The 21,124-nt window shown below is 39.4% G+C and overlaps 1 protein-coding gene across 31 annotated transcripts in view; it reads left to right on the top strand.

Moving 5' to 3' along the window:
• The window catches only part of Nrxn3 (neurexin 3), a 1,521,272-nt gene that overhangs the window by 430,656 nt on the left and 1,069,492 nt on the right, over positions 1-21,124 (top strand). For 18 of the 31 annotated variants that reach the window (XR_012446073.1, XR_012446074.1, XM_074067420.1 and 15 more), the window contains 3 exons: positions 14,038-14,339; positions 18,233-18,256; positions 20,070-20,231. Coding sequence is in view for 29 of the 31 variants with exons in the window: in XM_074067420.1 (XP_073923521.1) it covers positions 14,038-14,339; positions 18,233-18,256; positions 20,070-20,231 (488 nt within the window). In the remaining 2 variants the exon portion in view is untranslated. The remainder of the gene's footprint in view (positions 1-14,037; positions 14,340-18,232; positions 18,257-20,069; positions 20,232-21,124) is intronic. The other 13 variants (XM_074067424.1, XM_074067444.1, XM_074067429.1 and 10 more) reach the window with 1 other exon arrangement.

Genomic DNA, 21,124 nt, shown 5'->3' with positions numbered 1-21,124 from the left:
TAACATTCATATGGTTTAAAATTCATATTTGTTGTTTCTAAATATTTAAATATCTGTAAGTATTATTCCAAATTCTGTAGGCCTTGTATGACTTTATAGTCCTTTCTTCTTCTTTTTATACTTTTGATTGGTACTGGGTTTTTGACTCAGAGTTTTGCACTTCTTAGGCCAGCATATTACCATTTGAGCCATACCTCCTGGCCCTTTTTTATTTTTGTCATTGTTCAAATGGAGTCTCACACTTTGCCTGGGTCAGCCTTGGACCATGATCCTCCTATCTTCACTTCCCATATACCTTGGATTAAAGCTATGAACCACTATGCCCAGCTTGTTCTTTGAGATAGGGTGTCACTAACAACTTTTTTTTGTTTGGACTGATCTAGAACTGAAATCTTCCTTTTTCCATCTCCCAAGTAACTGAGATTACACATATGAACCACTCTGCCTGGTCCCTTTCTGAATATGTATGTGTAAATATAGTGAGTTTTGGTCACAGTTAGGGTTAGTGTGTGTGTTATTGTTTAATTTCCTGCTCTAGGCTCATAGTTTTTCATTATTGATAATTTTGTTTTTATTAAAATTACAGTCCTCCATCTGTGTCCCTAGTAATTTTTTTTTGTCCATAGCAAGTCCACAGAATATGGTCTCACAGTGTGAAATTTGGTATTCTGGTACAATTACCTAGTTAGCATGTGACTTTCATAAGAGAAGTAGATTGGAAAATACATAAGAAATTAGGCTATTCTTTTTGTTCTAGGCCAGGGGTAAAAGGGTATCTAGGTTAGTGGGTGTATGAATTTTCTGTATTTTTTTAAATAAAAGAATTCAGAACTCAATCTAAAAATGATCTATGGAAAGGTAACCCTGATTAAGTTTTTCACCATTTTAATTGCTCATGTAGTTTATGTAACTGTTTTTTGAAAGAGTATATTCTGTAAATACTGTGGCACAGAGCTAGTTTTAAAATTAGTGATGTATTTACTTCCTGTTGCCATCATGTGGGTTCCAGATATGTCCGTCATCCTTAGTTGTGGAAGCAACTCAAGGGGATGTTTGATATCCTTTTCTTCTTCTGATGTTATTTTGGTACTGGTTTCAATGTTTGTTGGGCACTGAGATGGCAGCCATAACTGTCCACTGTGATTTCTGAATCCCGTGGAACAGAGGCAGACATCAATGCCTTGAAGGTGTCAAGACTCCAAATATCAGTTCATTTGCCCTATTGCTGTCATATTCTGCTAGTGAGAGAGTGTGACTTTCACTTGCAGCCAGATAGGAGTTCCTTATAATTTTCTTTCTGAATTAAACTCACTCCCTCAGCAGTAGGCAGAAGAGCTGGAAAACAGCAGGCCTTCTTGCACAGGGCACAGTCCATTCTGACAGACTTACTGCAAGGGGGACTAGAGGAGTGCTCAGAAGCCTTGTAGAAATGCACAACTGAAAAAGAAAGGCAGGTCAGCTGGGGCCAGGGACCACCTAATTAAGGCCTATATGTATCGGATCCTTACTGCATTACCAAGCAGATAAATCACCTTTCCTCTCACTGGAGGAGAGAATTAGTAAAGGAGAGGAGGTCAAAGTGTATCAAAGTATTTGCTCTGGGGACTGGAGAGGAAATGTTCTCTTGGATTCATAGGAATAGGAAAATAGATTCCCCTCTACAAGATAAAGCGCACTACTTGTGTTTAATGCTTGTTTGATTGACCCACAATTAAATTGAGAAGCTGCTACTGAAAGAAACATAATTACAGTTTTGCTCATATGGATCTGGTGGTTAAGGGAACAGAAAATGTGCACCATATTACATAAATTATTATAAGTGGGCAGGCAGGCATATTGCAACCCAATTGGCTGCCCAAATGATTTTTTAGCCAAATCCATCCTATCTTGGAAATATCTCCTGCATCTTCCCTTCACCTTTTTTAGCCATTTGTCATCCCACTGAACCTCTTATACAGGTATAATTATACCATTTCATAAGCCAAAGTTCTTCTCTTCCAGTTCCTCAAAGATAAGGGTCCCAACCTGCATCATGAAGCCTGTACACAAGCCCATTGTTGTAGCTACACTGAGCTTCTCACCATCCTCTGGGTGACCTATGCTTTTCTACTGACCACACTGGTGAATATGTCCCTTCTTTTGCTACTATTTCAATCCTTCATTTGTAGGTGAATGCTTATACTTCCTGAAACAGCTTAAGTGTGGCCTCTTGTCGAGCCTTCCCGAATATTCAGGGCCAGTTATTCCCTCTTCTATGTATGATACCACCTACAGAACGCTCACTACAATGGATGGTAATTACTTGTTCGTGCCTTCATTCTCAACAATGACAATAGCCAACGTTTTAATGTCTGAGAACTGAACCAAGTGCTTGAGGTATTCATGATTTACAGCAATTCTACAAAATATGTACTCTGGTTATTCCTATTTGGTAAATCAGAAAAATAAGGATGAGAACAGTTAAGTAAAAAACCAACGTTCCAAAGACATATGTAAGTTCCAGAGCTGGTTGTCAAATCCAGGTCTTCTAATTCAAAGTCTTTATCATTATATGCAGCAAGTCCATAACCCAACTACACAGGGCATCCTGTTAATCTCAGCATGTCAGGTCCTGACACTTCACAGGCATTCAAAATTATTTATTTCTGCAATTTTTCTTCATTAGTAACATATCATCGAATTATTTATACTCAGGGTTGTCATGTGACTTAATTACATTCAAGACTGGACACATCACTGTGCATAGTAGGCAGCTGTGAATCTTTATTCTTCAAACTGAACAAAAATTTAACTTTTATGCTAATGCAATAGAGAGAAATGCAGTCTTCAGGATGCCATTTGCTTTCTAGTGATTTCAGTGAAGCGTGGTTTTCCAGGCCATTCTTTTGTGGACTGAGGCAGCTTCCCTCACCAGGATGCTGGCTGTTTATTTTCCAAGTGACAACTTGATTTACTATTTTCCTTCTCATCACTTTCAAGAAACATCTGCAGGCTGAGTGACCCAGGCAGCATGGAAAAGTCCATTTATTTCTCTGTTGCATCTTCCCTCAAAGAGTCTGAGGATAGGGTTGGAAATGGCCCCTGGAGGTGAGATTTCCTATGTGTTTTCTTTTGTAGAGCAGCTTGATCATAGTGATACAGTTTCCTGTCTGCTGGTACACTCTGCCTTTAAAATACCTGGATGTGGGATGTGGCAGGTAAAGGATGCTTTCATTTGTCCTTGGGGGATGGTTCTGTAGTTTGATCTGACATAATGCTTTGTTTGTCCCTAAAATATATTGTAAGGGAAATAGGACAGGAAGAGCTAAGAGTACAGTGACTTGTGCCAACTTTTGTCTTTTTACCTCGATCAGTGTGTGTTCTTCCTCATACTCAAGCAAAAAATGTTGTTAGGTGATGTGAAACAGAATTTACTCTTGTAAAGGGTTTCTACTTTCCTCTCATTTTTGCAAATATGATTATTGTACAGCTCAACAGGTAATTTGAATAATCTGCCCACAGCTCTTAAGAGGCCCTTAGAAGTAGATATTTTGGTTGTAAGGATTGGATGAAAAGTGAACAGAATTGAACATGACCCAACTCACTCTTGCTTTGCCTTGTCCATTTGCTAGCCAAGTAGGCACATTGCTGTTGTAGTCCAAGGAACCTCCACCCCCATCCTGTCCTGCCTTCTTCCCACAGGAATATACAGAACTCTTGTAAAATTTAGATTTTTTTCTCTATTTGCAGCTTTGACATCCCATTGCATCTTTTGATATACCCAAGGATTCTTTGCCTGGGGAGCAGTAGGTAGAGACACTAGGTGATCTGTGAATTCACAGCTGGAGAATCCATCACCTCTCATTGCAGCTGCAGGGTGGAAGAGGCCTGATATGGCCCTTGCTGAATTCATGGGGTTTGAGGAAAGATGTCTGCAGGCTGGCTTGGGGCCCATAGGCCAGCCCTTTGGCAAGGAGGGCAGCCGCAGCCCATGTATTTTTGCATCTGGGTAGACTAGGCCAGGACTGGCAGTCAGAGTTGTCTTTGCATCAGTGCAGGCTAAAGTAGGCACTGCTGCATGAGGTCAATTTGAAGGACAAAGGATGTGATGAGTGCAGTTTCATCTTGAGGTTCATTTCAGGCTTTGACTCCCTCTCTGGAGCACAGCAGGTGTTCTGCTTAGGGTCACTGGGTACAGCCACACCAGAGGAGTCTGCATTTTAACATGCTATTGTAAATGGAATTGTTTTCATATATTCTTTCTCAGTTTGTTCATTATTGGTGTATAGAAGTGCTAATGATTTTTCTATGCTGATTTTATATCCTGCTACCTTGCTATAGCTATTGATGGTGTCTAGGAGCTTTTGAGTAGAGTTTTTTGGGTCTTTAAGGTATAGGATCATGTCATCTGCAAATAGGGATATTTTGACAGTTTCTTTACCTATTTGTATTCCTTTTATTCCTTCTTCTTGCCTAACTGCTCTGGCTAGGAATTCCAGTACTATGTTGAGTAGGAGTGGAGATAGTGGGCATCCTTGTCTGGTTCCTGATTTTAAAGGGAATGGTTTCAGTTTTTCTCCATTAAATATAATGCTGGCTGTAGGTTTGTCATATACAGCTTTTATAATGTTGAGGTACTTTCCTTCTATTCCTAGTTTTCTTAGAGCTTTTATCATGAAATGGTGTTGGATCTTATCAAAGGCTTTTTCTGCATCTATTGAGATGATCAAGTGGTTTTTGTCTTTGCTTCTGTTAATGTGGTTTATTACATTTATTGATTTTCTTATGTTGAACCACCCCTGCATTCCTGGGATGAAGCCTACTTGGTCGTGGTGAACGATCTTTTTGATGTGTTGTTGAATTCGGTTTGCCATTATTTTATTGAGGATTTTTGCATCAATGTTCATTAAGGAGATTGGCCTATAGTTCTCCTTTTTGAAGGCATCTTTGCCTGGTTTTGGGATAAGTGTAATACTGGCTTCATAAAATGTGTTAGGCAGTTTTCCTTCCCTTTCTGTTTTGTGGTACAGTTTAAGGAGGGTTGGTGTCAGTTTTTCTTTAAAGGTCTAATAGAATTCAGCAGAGAATCCATCGGGTCCTGACTTTTGTTTTTGGGGAGACTCTTGATTGCTGCTTCAATTTCATTTTGTATTATAGATCTATTCAAGTGATTAATATCCTCTTGGTTCAGTTTTGGATGATCATATGTATCTAGAAATCTGTCCATTTCTTTAAGATTTTCGAATTTATTTCAATATAGTTTCTCGAAGTAGTCTCTGATGATTTCCTGGACTTCCATGGTGTTTGTTGTTATCTCCCCTTTTGCATTCCTGATTCTACTAATTTGGGTTTTTTCTCTCCTCATTTTAGTCACGTTTGCCAGGGGTCTGACGATCTTGTTTATTTTTTCAAAGAACCAACTTTTTGTTTCATTAATTCTTTGTATGGTTTTTTGGTTTCTATTCGTTGATTTCAGCTCTTATTTTATTATTTCTCTCCTTCTATTTGTTTTGGGATTTGCTTGTTCTTGTTTTTCTAGGAGTTTGAGATGTATCATTAGGTCCTTGGTTTAGGCTCATTCAGTCTTTTTAATATATGCACTCATGGCTATAAACTTTCTTCTCAGGACTGCTTTTGCTGTGTCCCGTAGTTTCCAGTAGGTTGTGTTTTCATTTTCATTGACTTCCAGGAACTTTTTAATTTCCTCTTTTATTTCATCAATGATCCATTCTTCATTAAGTAATGAGTTATTTAGTTTCTGGCTGTTTGCATGTTTTTTGTCTTTACTTTTGTTGTTGATTTCTACTTTTACTGCATTGTGATCAGATAGTATGCACGGTATAATTTCTATTTTCTTATATGTGCTGAGGCTTGCTTTGTGCCCTAGGATATGGTCTATTTTGGAGAAGGTTCCATGGGCTGCTGAGAAGAATGTATATTGTGTAGAAGTTGGATGAAATGTTCAGTAGACATCAAGTAGGTCCATTTGATCTATTGTGTATTTTAGATCTTGGATTTCTTTATTGAATTTTTGTTTGGATGACCTATCTATTGATGATAATGGGGTGATAAAGTCTCCCACAACCACTGTGTTAGAGTTAATATATGCTTTTAGGTCCTTCAGGGTATGTTTGATAAAATTGAGTGTGTTGACATTGGGTACATATAGGTTAATAATTGTTATTTCCTTTTGGTCTATTTCCCCTTTTATTAGTATGGAATATCCTTCTTTATCTCGATTGATCAATGTAGGTTTGAAGTCTACTTTGTCAGAGATAAGTATTGCTACTCCTGCCTGTTTTGGGGGCCCATTGGCTTGGTAGATCTTCTTCCAGCCTTTCATCCTAAGCCTATGCTTATTTCTGTCGGTGAGATGGGTCTTCTGTAAGCAAGAAATTGTTGGATCTTCCTTTTTAATCCAGTTCATCAAATGGTGCCTTTTGATGGGTGAATTAAGTCCATTAACATTAAGCGTTAGTACTGATAGGTATGTGGTGATTCCTGTCATTTAGTTGTCTTAGTTGTTTGAAGGTTTGGTTGTGTGTACCTAAGTTGAGGTTACTCTCTACTTTCTTGCTTTTTCTTTTCCTGTACTTTGGTGCTGCCTGCACTTTCATGGCTATGTTGGGTTTCACTTTCTGTGTGCAGAATCCCTTGAAGAATCTTTTGTAGTGGTGGCTTTGTGGTCACGTATTATTTTAGTTTCTGCTTATCATGGAAGACTTTTATTGCATCATCTATTTTGAATGATAGTTTTGCTGGGTAGAGTATCCTGGGGTTGAAGTTATTTTCATTCAGTGCCCGAAAGATCTCACCCCAAGCTCTTCTTGCTTTTAATGTTTCTGTTTGGAAGTCTTCTGTGATTTTGATGGGTTTACCTTTGTATGTTATTTGGTTTTTTTTTCTCTTACAGCCTTCAGTGTTCTTTCTTGGGTCTCTGTATTTGTTGTTTTAATGATAATATGCTGTGGGGTAGATCTATTTTTCTCTGGTCTGTTTGATGTTCTGGAGGCCTCTTGCATCTGTATGGGAAAAGATTTCTCTAGATTTGAGAAATTTTCTGTTATTATTTTGTTGACTATATTACACATTCCCTTTGCTTGCACCTCTTCTCCTTCTTCGATGCCCATGATTCTCAGGTTTGGTCTTTTGATGGAGTCAGTGAGTTCTTGCATTTTCTTTTCACAGGTCTTGAGTTGTTTAACTAATAGTTCTTTGGTTTTTCCTTTAATTACCATTTCATCTTCGAGTTCTGAGATTCTGTCTTCTGTTTGTTCTATTCTGCTGGATTAGCCTTCCATTTTGTTTTGCAATTCTGTTTCATTCTTTTTTCTGAGGTTTTCCTATCCTGAGTCGTTTCCTCTTTAATGTTGTCTGTTTTTGTCCTGAGTTCATTTTTCTCTTTATTAATCATGTTCTTTGTTTCACTTTGGTGTTTATACAGTGCTTCTATAGTTTCTTGTATTTCTTCTTGTGCTTTTTCAAATTCCCTATTTTTGTTGTCTTGGAATTTCTTGAGTGTCTCCTGTACATTTTGGTTGACCATATCCAGTATCATCTCTATAAAATTCTCATTGAGTACTTGTAGTGTTTCTTCTTTTAGATTATTCTTGTGGGCTTCATTGGGTTCTTTGGCATAGTTTATCTTCATTTTCTTGGAGTCTGGATCTGAGTATCTGTTTTCTTTGTTCCCCTCTGGTTCCTGTACTAATTTTTTGCTGTGGGGAAACTGTTTTCCCTGTTTTTTTCTGTCTTCCCGTCATTGCCCTTGGTGTTGTTATTGTCCCTGTACTGTGTGCAATTAAGTATGTTCTAGCTTGTAATAATAACAATGGTGATAGTTAGAATGGAAGGGTGAGAGGAGATGGAAAGCAAAGACATTAAAGAAAAAGGGAAAAACAAATAAACAAACAAGTAGGAAAAAACAAAACAAAGAAACAAAAAAAGTTTCAAAGATATAAACAGGGAGAGATAGTGTTCTAGTTGACAGTAAGCTGAACAGGCATTAGAGAGACAGAGAGAGGATTGAAAAAAAAATAAATGAAAAAAAAATCTCCAAGTTCAAATGCAATAAAGTTTCAGTCTTAATAATTTTGGTGTTAGTCCCTCAGCCTCCAGTCCTGGAGATGGTATCTCAGAAGTAGTTCTGTTGTTGTCTCATCAAAGGGGAAAAAAACAAAACAAAACAAAACAAAATGACACAAAAAAAAAACCAAAACCACAAAGTGTCCCAAGTTCAAATGCAATATAGTTTCAGTAAGTTTTTCAGCATGCAGGTGTAGTTCGGTTGTTGTGTCATCAAAGGAAGAAAGAAAAAAAAGAGTCTGGAGACAGTTCTGTGAATGGCTATCTGAAGCTGTGGCTCACCTGCCTGCTGCTGTCAGCCTGCTGTTGCTGGAGGCTTTATTTATGCAGATCTCAGGAGGGAGCTTAACACTCACCTAGCCCCTCAGGCTTTGTTTACTCAGAGTTCTCCTGGGCATGACCGCCACTGCTACAAGCTTTCTTTCCCCTTTCCAAGCACACTGGGGGAAGTGACACTGCACCAGCTTTCTTAGACCTGCATGTTTATTTACAGTTCACATGGGAAGTGGGTCTTCCCCCTTCTCCTGTGGAGTTTTCCTCCCATCATCACTTTTACAAGCTTTCCCGCTCCTGGTTGCTGGGTGTGTGCTGCCGCTCCTGCCTTCTCCAGCTGGCTTGTTGTGAGGGATTTCCCCTCCTCCCCTCTTTGGTGCTCAGGGTGCCCTGCCCTTTTGCTGTGTGTCTTTTTTGTTTTTATTGCTTATTATTCAGGTTTTTTTTTCCTTTTTCCCTGGGTGGGTGTTGGTCTGTACAGGGGGCTATGCTGATCTGGCCCAGGATTGTCTGTAGGAGTACCACATGCTGCTTAGCTCACCTTGTGGTCTGCATCTTCCCAAGCCGTCTGGGCACTGCCGTCTGGCGGCGGCACGGGAGCCCTCCTGGTTTCTCTGTTTAACATGAAGTGGAGATGCTGTGCTCAGGCTGGAGGTGTGGAGGAGTCAGTTTTGCCTCTTCTCGGTGGTTTTTCCTGTAAGGTGTATCTCCAGCATCTCTCCAAGATTTTACTTTAGGAGGCACGCTTTCTGCTTCCTCCCTCTAGCCACCATCTTGGAATCTCCAATGTTGCATTTTAACAGGATCTTCCAAATGTCTGACTTTTTCTAACCTGGTAGGAGAGAATATGGAGAAAAATCTTTGCTTAATCCCTTACTTCCCTGCTCCCTGGGTGGACCTTACCTGACATTGTCACTGTTTTCATCTTTTATCAGTTTGTATTTTGTGCAGCTGCAGAACCTCAGAGAGGGTGCTATGTACCTGTTCTAAGAATTTGAGTACCTGGTAAATTTGGGGTGTAGTGGAATAGCAAAAATAATGCAATGAGAATCAGGGTACTATGGGATTTGAAACTGGTGCACCATAGTGACTTGGATTACCTATCCAAACTCCATGTGCTTCCACTGATCTTAGAATGCAAACAATGATTAAGAAAATATTTGTAAATATATGACACATTTAGAAAGCTGTGAATGTTTGTATGCAAATGGCCCTAGAATCCTTCTTTTCCCCTTCCTGACATGTTCTTATTTTGAACTTTTTCTTCTCTAATGCTGTGTCCTTTTCCTTCAATTTTTCCCTCTGGTCTTTGGTTTCCCTTGTTACATGGCTTTAAAGGGGCCAGACTTCAGCTATTTCCCAAAGTTTGTGGCTTACCAGCAGCTCTACCTCTCTGTTCGATAGACTGTTTCTGCCAGGAACCTTTTGCTTCTATTCCTGTCAGTGAAATGCAAACCTCACTCTAGGAATTATATTGACTTCCAGGCTGAACCAATTCCAGGAAGCCTTTGGAAAAGGAGTTCAAATGTGGTTTTAAAAGACTATAATCTTTTAAAAATACAAATCATTCTGCTGGGTATTGAGAGGGTAGGGGGGAGAGGGAGGGGGCAGATTGGGTGGTAAGGGAGGGGGTGGGGGCAGGGGGGAGAAATGACCCAAGCCTTGTATGCACATATGAATAATAAAAAAAATACAAATCAGACTCTTCCATTCCTCTCAGTAAAATGATGCAATAATTCCTCATGAGCTTCAAAACAAAGTCCAAATTTCTTGATCTGAGAGCGTAGTTTGGGTTCTTAAGACACCAAGCCATCAGAATCACAGCCCACCCTTCTTACAATGCATCATGAGAAAATATTACACAGAATGTTCTAATCTACTTTGGAATTTTTCAGAGATATTTTTATTATTATATAAATCACTAGTTGGCTGTTTTTTGGGAACAGTAGAGAAAATAATTGAGTAAATGCTTCTTAATGCTCTGTATATATCAGTACTTTGATTAGCAAGCCATTTGGAAGACCAGTTCTTTATATATCTTATATAAACTGATTTGAAATCTCAAGTTTCACATATCTAGATTGCATCCAGTGTTTAATCAGTTGGACATTTACAAATAATGGGTAAATGATTTGTTGTCATACAGAGTTGAGCTCTGATTTTCATGCCGTGAGAATAGCATTTTTATTTTAACACTCATCCAATTGATTGTAAACTTTGGGGTGATATAATTTAAATGGATCTAAACAGTCCATTAGCTATGTTGGTGCCTTCTCTCTTGCCAAGCTGTAGCTTTATGCTAAGCTGTTGTGTACTGTTACATAATCCCCTGCATTCATTTTCCCCACCTATTTAGCTTTAATACATGCAAGGTGACTGCATTGTCTCTTTAACCTTCTTCTCAGTATAAAAACCATGTATAAAAAACAAATCTGGGGCACTTTTTTTCTAATGGAGTGTTCAGAAAATTGAGTGGGTCCAGAAATGTGTGTTTGTCACCACCTGGTTTTCCCCCTTTGGTTATGTGAACTGTCAGCCTAGTATGGTTTTCAAGGTGATAAGAAAGTGCTTGAGTCTCAGCTTCTGGGAGGAAATTAAGATAGGTTGGGATCTTAAGAGAAAAATAAAGTCAGTTGTGAGAGTGTATAAAAGATTTCCTCAGGGTGCTTCCTCTTTCTCCTTCCTAGCCTTTTATTTGCTCTTTGAAAGACAGGATCATGCATTACCAGGCCTCCTCCCATAAGAGACAGGGGAAAAGTATTCCATGAGTTAAAAATGAAGTTTGCTCAGCTAAAATATGATTCACAGGACCTTTCAGTTATCTATTGTTTGTTAATGGACAACTGCTAGGTGGCTATTTCCTAGCAGTTGGAGCAATGCTGCTCTTGGTTACTCCCTTTGACATAGAGAAGAGGTAAACTGAGCAAATGCATCATTGAATGGAGAGATTGCAAAGGCTGTGAACTGTTGCAGTGGCTTTCCTGAGATGATTGTGAAGGTACTTGGCTACATAAAATCTTCCTTTATGTATTTGCATGGAGTTTAGCATAAATATGCATGCAATTTGCATAGCATTTTCTTTCTCACACTGGCTTTATATCTTATTTATTTACTGTGATATTCCATTTTTTACCCTGATATCAGTTTTTCTCTTCTGTGGCTTTCCACACAAGACAAGTTCTTTCACTATAAATGCAGACAGTCCACAAGGGGTGGGGAAGCTATGAACATGGCACATTTCTTTGGATGACCATGTGATTTTCCTAGTGAGAGAGGAGTTTGTTTGATTTCTGGCTCAATTTATTCAAGCTTTGGGATGATTTGTAAGTCAACAGCTGTATGGATTTGTTCATAGTCTTGGAGAAGTACATTGGAAGCATGTGGAACATCGAGAGTGATGGTCAAAGGGAAGGGTTACTGATATTTGTAGAAAGTCCAGAGATGCTGCAGGTCCTGATTACCACACAATGGGTCATCTTCCTAGTCATCAATTTCTTCCTAAATAAAATAAAGGTATTAAATCAGGCAATCCCTAAAATTCCTTATAGGTTGAAAATTTATTATTTTGACAGACTTTCCTCTAATTATGTGAAAAATTGTAAATATTGCCTAGCACATTAAATAATATCCTAGTGCCTTGCTGTTTTTTGTCAAGACTTTCCCCACTTGAAGAGTCCTTCATGATTAATCCAAGCTTCTCTTCATAGACACTGCTGTCTTTGCTCATTTATCTCAGTTCATTGGGCACACAGGTACAGCTTAGATGTTATAGAAGATTCACATTAGTAGCATGTGTGTTCCCAAGGACACGAACATTGGTTGTCTTTGTGTAGATCCATGTCTGTAGGACAAGAGCTTGTTGCAACTACATTTGATTTGTCATCTTCTACTCTAGACCAAGGTCACCTCCAGATCTTATTGCAGGGTCACCTCCAGATCTTATTGTCTAGTTATGTTTTAACAAAGCCATTTCTTCAGAAATGAGAGGAGAGGTTATGATAATAGACAGGGTACTAGAGGATTAGGTAGATCTAATTCAAACTTGCAGACAATGTTGAATTTCTGCTTTGTGACTTGGGGTGGAGCTATTTTGATAAAATGCACCAGGCATTCATAGGTGGACATTTTTCTTTGCTTATGTGAATGAAACAGAAATATGCACATAGACACATACTGTTGAGATCTTCTAGAATGCACAGAAGAAACTTCATCTCTTCTTTAACATTCTGGCGTATGAAGTTGAGCTTCATGTTTTAATGGTGTCTTCATGCTATGATTATTTTGACAGTATGAAGCAGGTGGTTATCTCTGTTAATAAAAGTGACACTTCTACCATTCTTACCACATGATGAGAAGATAAGTATTTTATTTTAATTAAGTACTTTATGCAAGGTTGTGATGATTGATAGGAATCTAGTTGAGGCAAACTTGGCTTTGGTCGATATGGTTAGAATGTAGTTCTGGCAGGGCAAATGGAATTCTCTCAGCCTCACTTAGTAGTCCCCAGTCTTTAAAGAGAAACTACATTTCTACATTTCTATTGTTGCCATTGTTTTTGCATTTACAAAGTGCTTTTTGATAGCTTTAGAGCAACCCTGACATGAAGTAATATAAGTGTCCCTTGGGGTTTTGGGCTAGGAAATAGTGGTTCAGGGAGGACCAACCCTGTCCTCAGCCTGTGGGCTCCTCCCTTTCTCTTCCTACCTTGTTCTATACCATATGGATGCCCTGGCCCACATAGCAAGCTCTGACACATAGTCTCCTGTGACTGTCCTCACACCTTGAGGTATGGACACTGATACCATGGTTTGCCTTTAGAAATCTGGGTCCAGAGAAGAGGCCTCCACAAATAGCCTTTGTGCTCTTTGGGCAGGGAATTAAAAGGTTCCAGTGTCTAGAATATGGTCTTGAAATAGAATATGTCCTCCATAGAATGCCATCATGACCATGTGTACCCCCCTATTTTGCAGGGAAGATTTTGGCATAGAAAGGTCCAACCAGATCCATCCTGAAAGGAGACACCCTTCCCCAAGAGTGAAAGTTCCTTTTGCTTGAGTCAGAGGGTGATATTGCTGTCTTCTCAAAATGGATTACCCAATTTCATTCTGCTGCCCTTTCCTTACCTGCTGATCACCTCCTCAAGTCCAGCCTCCTACTCCTGCCTACCCAGGAACATTACTTTTGGCTTAGGATTCTACCACAGAAACCAAAGTTAGCTGGATAGCTTATATTAGTGGAAGGAAATCAGAGCCAAATCTTTCAGGGTAATTTATTTTTCGTTATTGGTCAATAAGAGGTACCTAGAGCTATGGAGTCCTTTGTCAGAAAAGTTAATTACCCATTCTAAACCACCTCTTCTACAAGCATGTAAAAGTCAACACCAAAACAAAAGCAATGGAATCCTCTCCTCACTTGACCATTTTGAATGAAAATTCTCTTTGGGTTTTTCTTTGAAAATACATGAAGGATAGGCAGATGACTCCCTTGCACCATATTGTTTGTCTTCTATCCTTGGGTGTATGCATAGTTTTTTTCTAGTCCCTGTTGCTCTAGCTTCTCTGGTATTTAAATAGAAACTGGAGTGAATGTGGAGTTGATGTTGGTGTCAGTGCAAGGCCAGGGGCAGTGCACTCAGGCTATGTTCACCTTGTTTGTTTAGAGATCTTTTGTTGACTGCTTTCTGTTTTTCTTCCTCTACAGCTCGAGAGGAGAATGTGGCCACTTTCCGAGGCTCTGAATATCTCTGTTACGACTTGTCTCAGAACCCAATCCAGAGCAGCAGTGATGAAATAACCCTCTCCTTTAAGACTTGGCAGCGCAATGGGCTCATCCTGCACACGGGCAAGTCGGCCGACTATGTCAACCTGGCTCTGAAGGATGGCGCGGTCTCCTTGGTCATTAACCTGGGGTCCGGAGCCTTTGAGGCCATTGTGGAGCCAGTGAATGGAAAATTCAATGACAACGCCTGGCATGATGTCAAAGTGACACGCAATCTCCGGCAGGTAATGGCTGAGGGGAGAGAGAGCCTGGAAGGCTCGTCTTAGGTAGAAAGTTTGTGAAGCAGGCAACCGGTGAGGCAAAGAGGGGTAGGGTGATGGTTTTGGATATGTCAAAGTCTAACTTTCTCCCACTCTTTGCAATTTCACAAAGAAAATGATTAAAATATGTTTCTCTTCATACTACAGTTCTCCATTTGTGCTTGTTATTTAGGGAAAAAAATCAGTTGTATAGATAATAAAAGTGATAACTACTTCATCCTTTTTATTCTATTTTCCTTTTATCATTTTCTTAATTACATTTGAATCTTATCATAGTATGTTAAATTCAATTAGGGATAGCATTTTGTTTCTGGAGCTTGATGGATTTTCCTCATTCTTTGAAAACATTTTTTTCTTTTTTAATTAAGTTACCCACTGCCATAATGTCATAATTTTAATTCCTTCCAGAAAAATCTTCCTTTTTCGACTTTTAATTTACCATCCCTCCCCAGCATTTTTTAAAATTCCCCTGTTATTATGCTAACCTCTCGCCTTGGAATTAGCCAGGATCTTTCTCTGTTCTCTGTTCCCTGATGCGGTGGTCCTACCTTATTGCCCTTGTCTCTACCTCCGAGACTCTTCAGTTGACTGGGAGGCCTGGAAAGTGGAAGGACCCAAATAAAAATGTCAACTTTGGAGCAGCTTTCCTGATTCTGTGCGTGCTTGAGAACTCCCATCGCTTGCTGATTGTAAGCAAGCAACTCCGTCAGGTGACAATGGTTCCAGAAAGCCTGAGCCAAGCAAAGTTGTTTTCAATATAACTCATAATGACACCTTATCAGCACACATCAACAAAAGAAAAGCCATTTTCTATACAAGTCAAGGTCTGTGCTGAGATTGCTTCTGTCATGTTCCTATTTTCACTTGGTTTTCCTACTTGCAAATTTGTCATCCAAACAAGCTGGACAGTGTTCATCCTTTATTAATCAGAAAATATTATGCAAATTTCCAGAAAGTGCTTATCAAAATTTCCCCACAATATGATTGATTTAATGCCTTCTCATGTAAACATGAAAGCATAAGACATGACAGGTGTTTGCATATGTTTTTTGCTTGATAAAAGTGTGACTCCTAAGTAATGCCAAACAAATGGTGTAGGCTGGCACACATTGGACACACACTGCAGTCAAAACACTCATTTCCACACTTAAGTATGTCAAAGAAGCCACGTGTTTGGGAGATTCCATTTCTATCTCCAGTGAAGTTGTTAAGTTATATAAGACTTAGCATCCCCAACACATATTCTTAACACATATGAATTTGACTTGTTTGAGTCATTGTTCTGTTTTTCCTCCAAGGCCAAGGATCCCTAAAGCTGATGTTTTTTGTTTTGTTTTGTTCTGTTTGGTTTTTCTCCATTATCCCTGTCCATAGTTACCCAGAGAGAATATGCAATTGTCAAGACAGTTAAAGTCAAATTTCCATTGCTGATATAGAAGGACTTAAAATGTTTGAGCTGCAGGGACTAGACCAAAAGGTTATATGTGACCTTTTGCCAGTTTTGATTGGCAAGTACAAAATAACACCCATTAGCCATTAGTCGCTGGGAGATTTTGATGTACTGGGATAAGTGTCAGGTCAAAGCTCTCACCAGTTTCTTTCTCTAACTCTCCCCACCACAGACTTCTGACCCATTCTAGAATGATTCCAATTTGCCTGAGAGAGACTCACTTTTGTCTCTATTAAAAACACTGTCTAAATTAATATCAGACCCCAATTAAGTCTTTTAAACTAGAGAGGATAAATCAAACAGTAATTCAAATGTGGATTGTAAAGTTTTGGTCAGAGCAATTGGTGGAAAACCACCCTGAAAGATTTCTGTTCTGTTTCAAGTTCAAGGCCCAACTCCTCTCTGTGCCCTTGGACAAGCCACTTAACCTTACTCCATCACAGTTTCCATTTGTGAAATGCTTATTACAATGCTCCCAGCCATGTGTGTTGGCCAAGTATGCAAAGCACCTTCTGTTCCAGAAGGATTATGAGCTTGTCGATGGCCTGGGTGCTAGACTCACTGTGATGTGCAAATGATTTACAGGCAGAACATTCTGTCCCAGAGGTGACTGCTTCTGTCTGGTGCCAACATGAGCTCAGTAGAGCTTTCTGTCCTAGACAAGGCCTCAGAAATTCTAGAGTGTTGGTGGGTATTTCTCGACAGAGAAAGTATTAATTTCACGTAAAAAAAGTACCCTTAAAATTGGACCTCATTGAAATCCTGACTGAATATTGCTTCCTAATGCAATTTATTGAAAGAGAGGTATACCTCTGAAAAGCAGAGTTGATTTTGCAAGTGTAATCTTTTCAATGATGAATAATCTTAAAATTATTATTTTGTCTGTTAAAATATTTATAACAACTTTTTGATTTCCCTAAAATACATTTGAAGGAGAGGGAAATTCCTTTTTATTTCAATAAACTGTAAATAGCTTTATAACTATTTGAAAACAAGCTTATGGCAGCACTATCTACTTTTTTTTGGGTAAGATCCAATGTCTACTGTAGCAAAAATTCATCTGAGGAAAATTTACCTGGAGTTTCTTGTAGTACTCATTACCAATTGGAGCAGAGCTCTTCTCATTTCTTCCTTCATGGTCATCAATTTGTGGTTCTGTCTTTAGGCCAACTCAAAGCCAAACCCAGGTACTTTACTGGGGCTTCAGATTGAAAGAAGACATAGAAATGGTATTTGTTCCAAATTATAGCTGGTATTAGAGACTAAGGTAGCAAGGGGTGTGTGTGTGTGTATGTACATGCAGGCACATAGCCGGAAGGTTTGCCCTTTACCTTGCCTGAGATTAAGGTCAAGTCAAGTCCATCACATGAATTGCTTTACTTCTGGGTACCACTTTTGTTAAACCACTAACACAAAACCAAGGTTTCAGGTCTTCTAGACTTCCAACCTCCCAGCGTAGGGTATGTTGGCAATTCAGCATTCAAAGTCAGCAACATGGAAGAGACTAATTATAGAGAGTGTTTCTCTAATTCTATTTAATCTGTCCTTCTCCCTGCTATATACAAGGACTTGCTTAAAAGCTTTAAAAGCATTATTCCAGGAGAGTGAGGGTTGGGGAGAAGATTTCCCTGCATTCTGGCTAAGTAAACAACAGAATAACCTCACTGGGTAATAAAGAAGACTTAACTTTTTTGATGTATCCTAATAGCAGAGATACTCTAAACTGTAAGTAAAGGGGAGCATGTTCCCCTCTTGCTGCACAAATCCACAAAAGTCAAGGAAGTCACGGATCTTTACATTACCTATGGAAATTTAGAGTGTTCTGCATAATGTAGCCTTCCTATGCTAGGTTTGATCTGCAAATGTTTAAACTCTTTCTAGATGAATGTCATGATGGTCCATCCAAGTAGTCAGATTCAAATATGAAAAATAACAAAAACCAAAAACCTACATACTGGTATTTGATGGGTGGGATGTCTTTTCTTTCAGAACAGGGGAATGTGTTTATATTAGAGGGTGGGAAAGGAACCTGGACAGTATTCATTCAGCAAAGTCCCTGGGAAGTAAGTATGAGGGCTAATGCTGACGGGGTGAGGTATGGTCTGAAAAGTACCTGGAAGGAGCAGGCAGCTACAATGACCCGTGGACTTACGCTCCTTTCCTGGCCATGCCCCTGTGGCAAAGTTTTCCATAGAGTCCTGGTCTCATTGTCTTCCCCCACTCTCTCTTTCTGTGTTGGGTGCCTTTTTTTTGAAAAACTAACACAAGATCATTCATGCAATGTGTCATTTTACTAACAGATTAATGTACTAACACCCTAACGACTCATCTTTGTTTTTAGTTTTTTTAATTAACAATCGTTCTGTTCACAATTTTTAATTTCCTTTCTTCCCCCTTCTCCGCAAAGCACTCAGGCATCGGACACGCTATGGTAAACAAACTACATTGTCTGGTAGATATCATTCTTATTGTCTCTTTTTTTGGGTTTGCCGTGTGTTGCCCCTCTTTTCCTCCTCTAACCCCCTCTTTTATCCTCTTGTTTCTTCTTCGTTTTTCAATATTTTTTTGTTAAATTAAATGTAAGTTTTTCTTTTTCTTTAAAAAGTAACGGAAAGGGATGCACCTGTCCTGGACATTTGATCAAGTTTGGTGGGGACAGTGTCTTTTTCTCTTGTTTTTTAATTTTTTTCCCTAAAAGTATTTTTAAGAGAGTTTCTCCAGTTAGCTAATTTCTTTTTTCTTATTTTGCAACTTCCAAGTTTCAGACTAGGGACAACAGAGATTTCTAGTGAGGACTTTCTTCTTTCAGTGTCTTCCTTTCCCTCTCTCTGCCTCCTTTCTTTTTTCTCCTCCCTACTCCTTAATCCCGTTTTTCTCTTTCCCTTCTGTGTGGCCCCAGCTGCCGCAGGTGACCGGGGAGGAAAGTACTCCATGTCCTATACTCTGCCTTCTCCTTCTTTACCTTACTCCCCTACCACCATGGCCAAAGGGAGCTCTGCCAATTGTGTTCTCCATACAAACTCTGCATGGCATGGTCCTGTCTCGTGGAATCCCCATTGACATCAGAACTTGTTCCCTCATTTTCCTCCTCATTACTAACAATCTACCAACCATCAACCTAGTTCCACTTTCTTTTCTTCCCCACCCCCTAATCCTCATTTTCCTCTCATCCTTCATATATTTTGGGGTTGGGTTTGGACTTTTTCTTTTCTTTTTTTTCTTTTCTTTTTATTTCTTTAGTGAGGGAGGTGGCAGGCAGGGGAAGGATTACCCTTTAGTTTTGAGTGATTTTTCCCCTCACTTCCATCTTGTTCTTCAGTTTGTTCAACGCATGTAAGTGTGAAGTTGATTTTGATTCTTTTCTTCCTCGTCACCCTTTTGCACATCCCTACTCTTTTTCTTCTGCCTTCTCTCTTGGCTCCAAATAGTGTTCGCATGGGTGTGTCAGCATATGCTGTGTGCTTTGAGGCCCCATCTTCTCTCTCTGCCCTCTGCTCCTTTCATGAATGTTGGGTGTATGGGTGCTATTTTCCCCATGGGCATTATTATTATTTTGGTTGTCATGCATCATCACTTCTTTTACTTAGACTTGCCTTTTGGGTTTGGGCCATTTCTTCTGTTGGTGGTGATTGTGGCCAAGGGAGGGCAGGGGTTGGCACCCTGGGGTAGTCCATAGCATGTTTCATCCTCAACGCATCAAAACATAGGCCCTCCTCCATCCCTCCCTGAATGCATGTCTGTCAGTGTGGTATGAGCCAAAAAAGAAACAAATGAAAAAAGAAAAGAAAAAAGGAAAAACAAAACATCAACAACCAAAGTCCAACCCCTAACAAATCTCATTGTCAATGTCTTCTTTGCTGTTTCTCATTACTACCATAAATAACAATCATATATGTAATAAACATCATTTTAGCAATGAGCTGAGACAACTGATATCGTCTGAGGATAGTTCCATTTTCTAGCCTGACTGAGTAAAGTGTGCAATCTGTAGAACAAGGTGCTCAGCTTGGCAATTCTAACAAAGTTTCCCATAAGTCTTCAGGGGAAGACTGTAGGCTTGGGACACAGGGAGGCAGACCAGAAAATGGAACTTGGCTGCACATACCAAAATCAAGCCAAATTGGAAAGAATATATCATGAAAATCTTAATGAAAGTGATGCTACAAGTAGGGGAAGCCATTGGGTTTTGATAGGACTGTAAGGTCATTGCTGGGAATTTTTTTGTCCCTATGTCCCACTACCAGGTGACAATCTCTGTGGATGGCATTCTTACCACGACGGGCTACACTCAGGAGGATTACACCATGCTGGGCTCCGATGATTTCTTCTATGTGGGAGGAAGCCCAAGTACTGCTGACTTGCCAGGGTCACCTGTGAGCAACAACTTCATGGGCTGCCTTAAAGAGGTAAAGTTCACATAACTCCACTGAATTCACCATATGTTTGTTTAACAGCAAAGGTAATTTCTAGATTGATTATTGCATCTGACCTCTAACCTAGTCTATGATATGAGAAGTTATAGCAGGAAAGACTTTGGACTTGGAAATGATGTCCTACCTTTTGGTCTCAGTTTCAGCTGGTAGGGTGATCTTGGATTTGCCACTTAAATACCCTATGGATCTGTTTCCTTATCTAACAAATGAAGGCTCTTATCTCACACTATCTATGCTTTATAAATTAAATGCAATAATGCAGATGAAAGGCCTTTGAAATCACAAGGAAGTAGACACATGTGCAGTTTGATTTTGTGTTTTTTACTTTGCAAGTATGGAAGCTTTATCTAAAAGTGGTTCAATTTGTGTGTGTGTGCCTTGTCTAAAATATAGCATATGTATTATTTACCTTTACCAAGAGTGGTATCTCCAAAAGTCTCATTATTTGAAATGAAGGAAAAGTCTCAGAATGTAACATTAAGGCTTCAAAGACTGACTTTCCTTTCATTCTTTTTCTTCCCTGAAAGCCTGTAGCTGTAACTGTGAGGAAAGCAGTGAAGCTTTGCCATTGCTCATTTATTACCATTGTAGCTGATGTGTTGAGACCTCTGTCTGAGAGCAAAGGTGCTTCAGTCAAGTGTAAGTTCAATCTTGAAGGTCAATTGTTGAGGCAAAAAGAATCAGACTTGATTTGGTAGAGTTCTTTCAGAACATTGTCATCAGAGTAGTACACTGCACATTCTGTTTAATCTAAGCTAAGCTTGATTGCCTGAGATATCTATACCATTTCCCTAGGAAACTCCTTGAGAATCTAACAGTGTTCCTTCTTGCAGCTAAAAATCCCTTGTGACATTTTGTGAGTCTCC

This window comes from Castor canadensis, chromosome 3 (genome assembly GCF_047511655.1).
Source record: "Castor canadensis chromosome 3, mCasCan1.hap1v2, whole genome shotgun sequence".
In the NCBI taxonomy this organism is placed as follows: domain Eukaryota; kingdom Metazoa; phylum Chordata; class Mammalia; order Rodentia; family Castoridae; genus Castor; species Castor canadensis.
The sequence above is the reverse complement of the archived record's forward strand: the minus strand, read 5'-3'. Positions and strand labels throughout refer to the sequence as shown.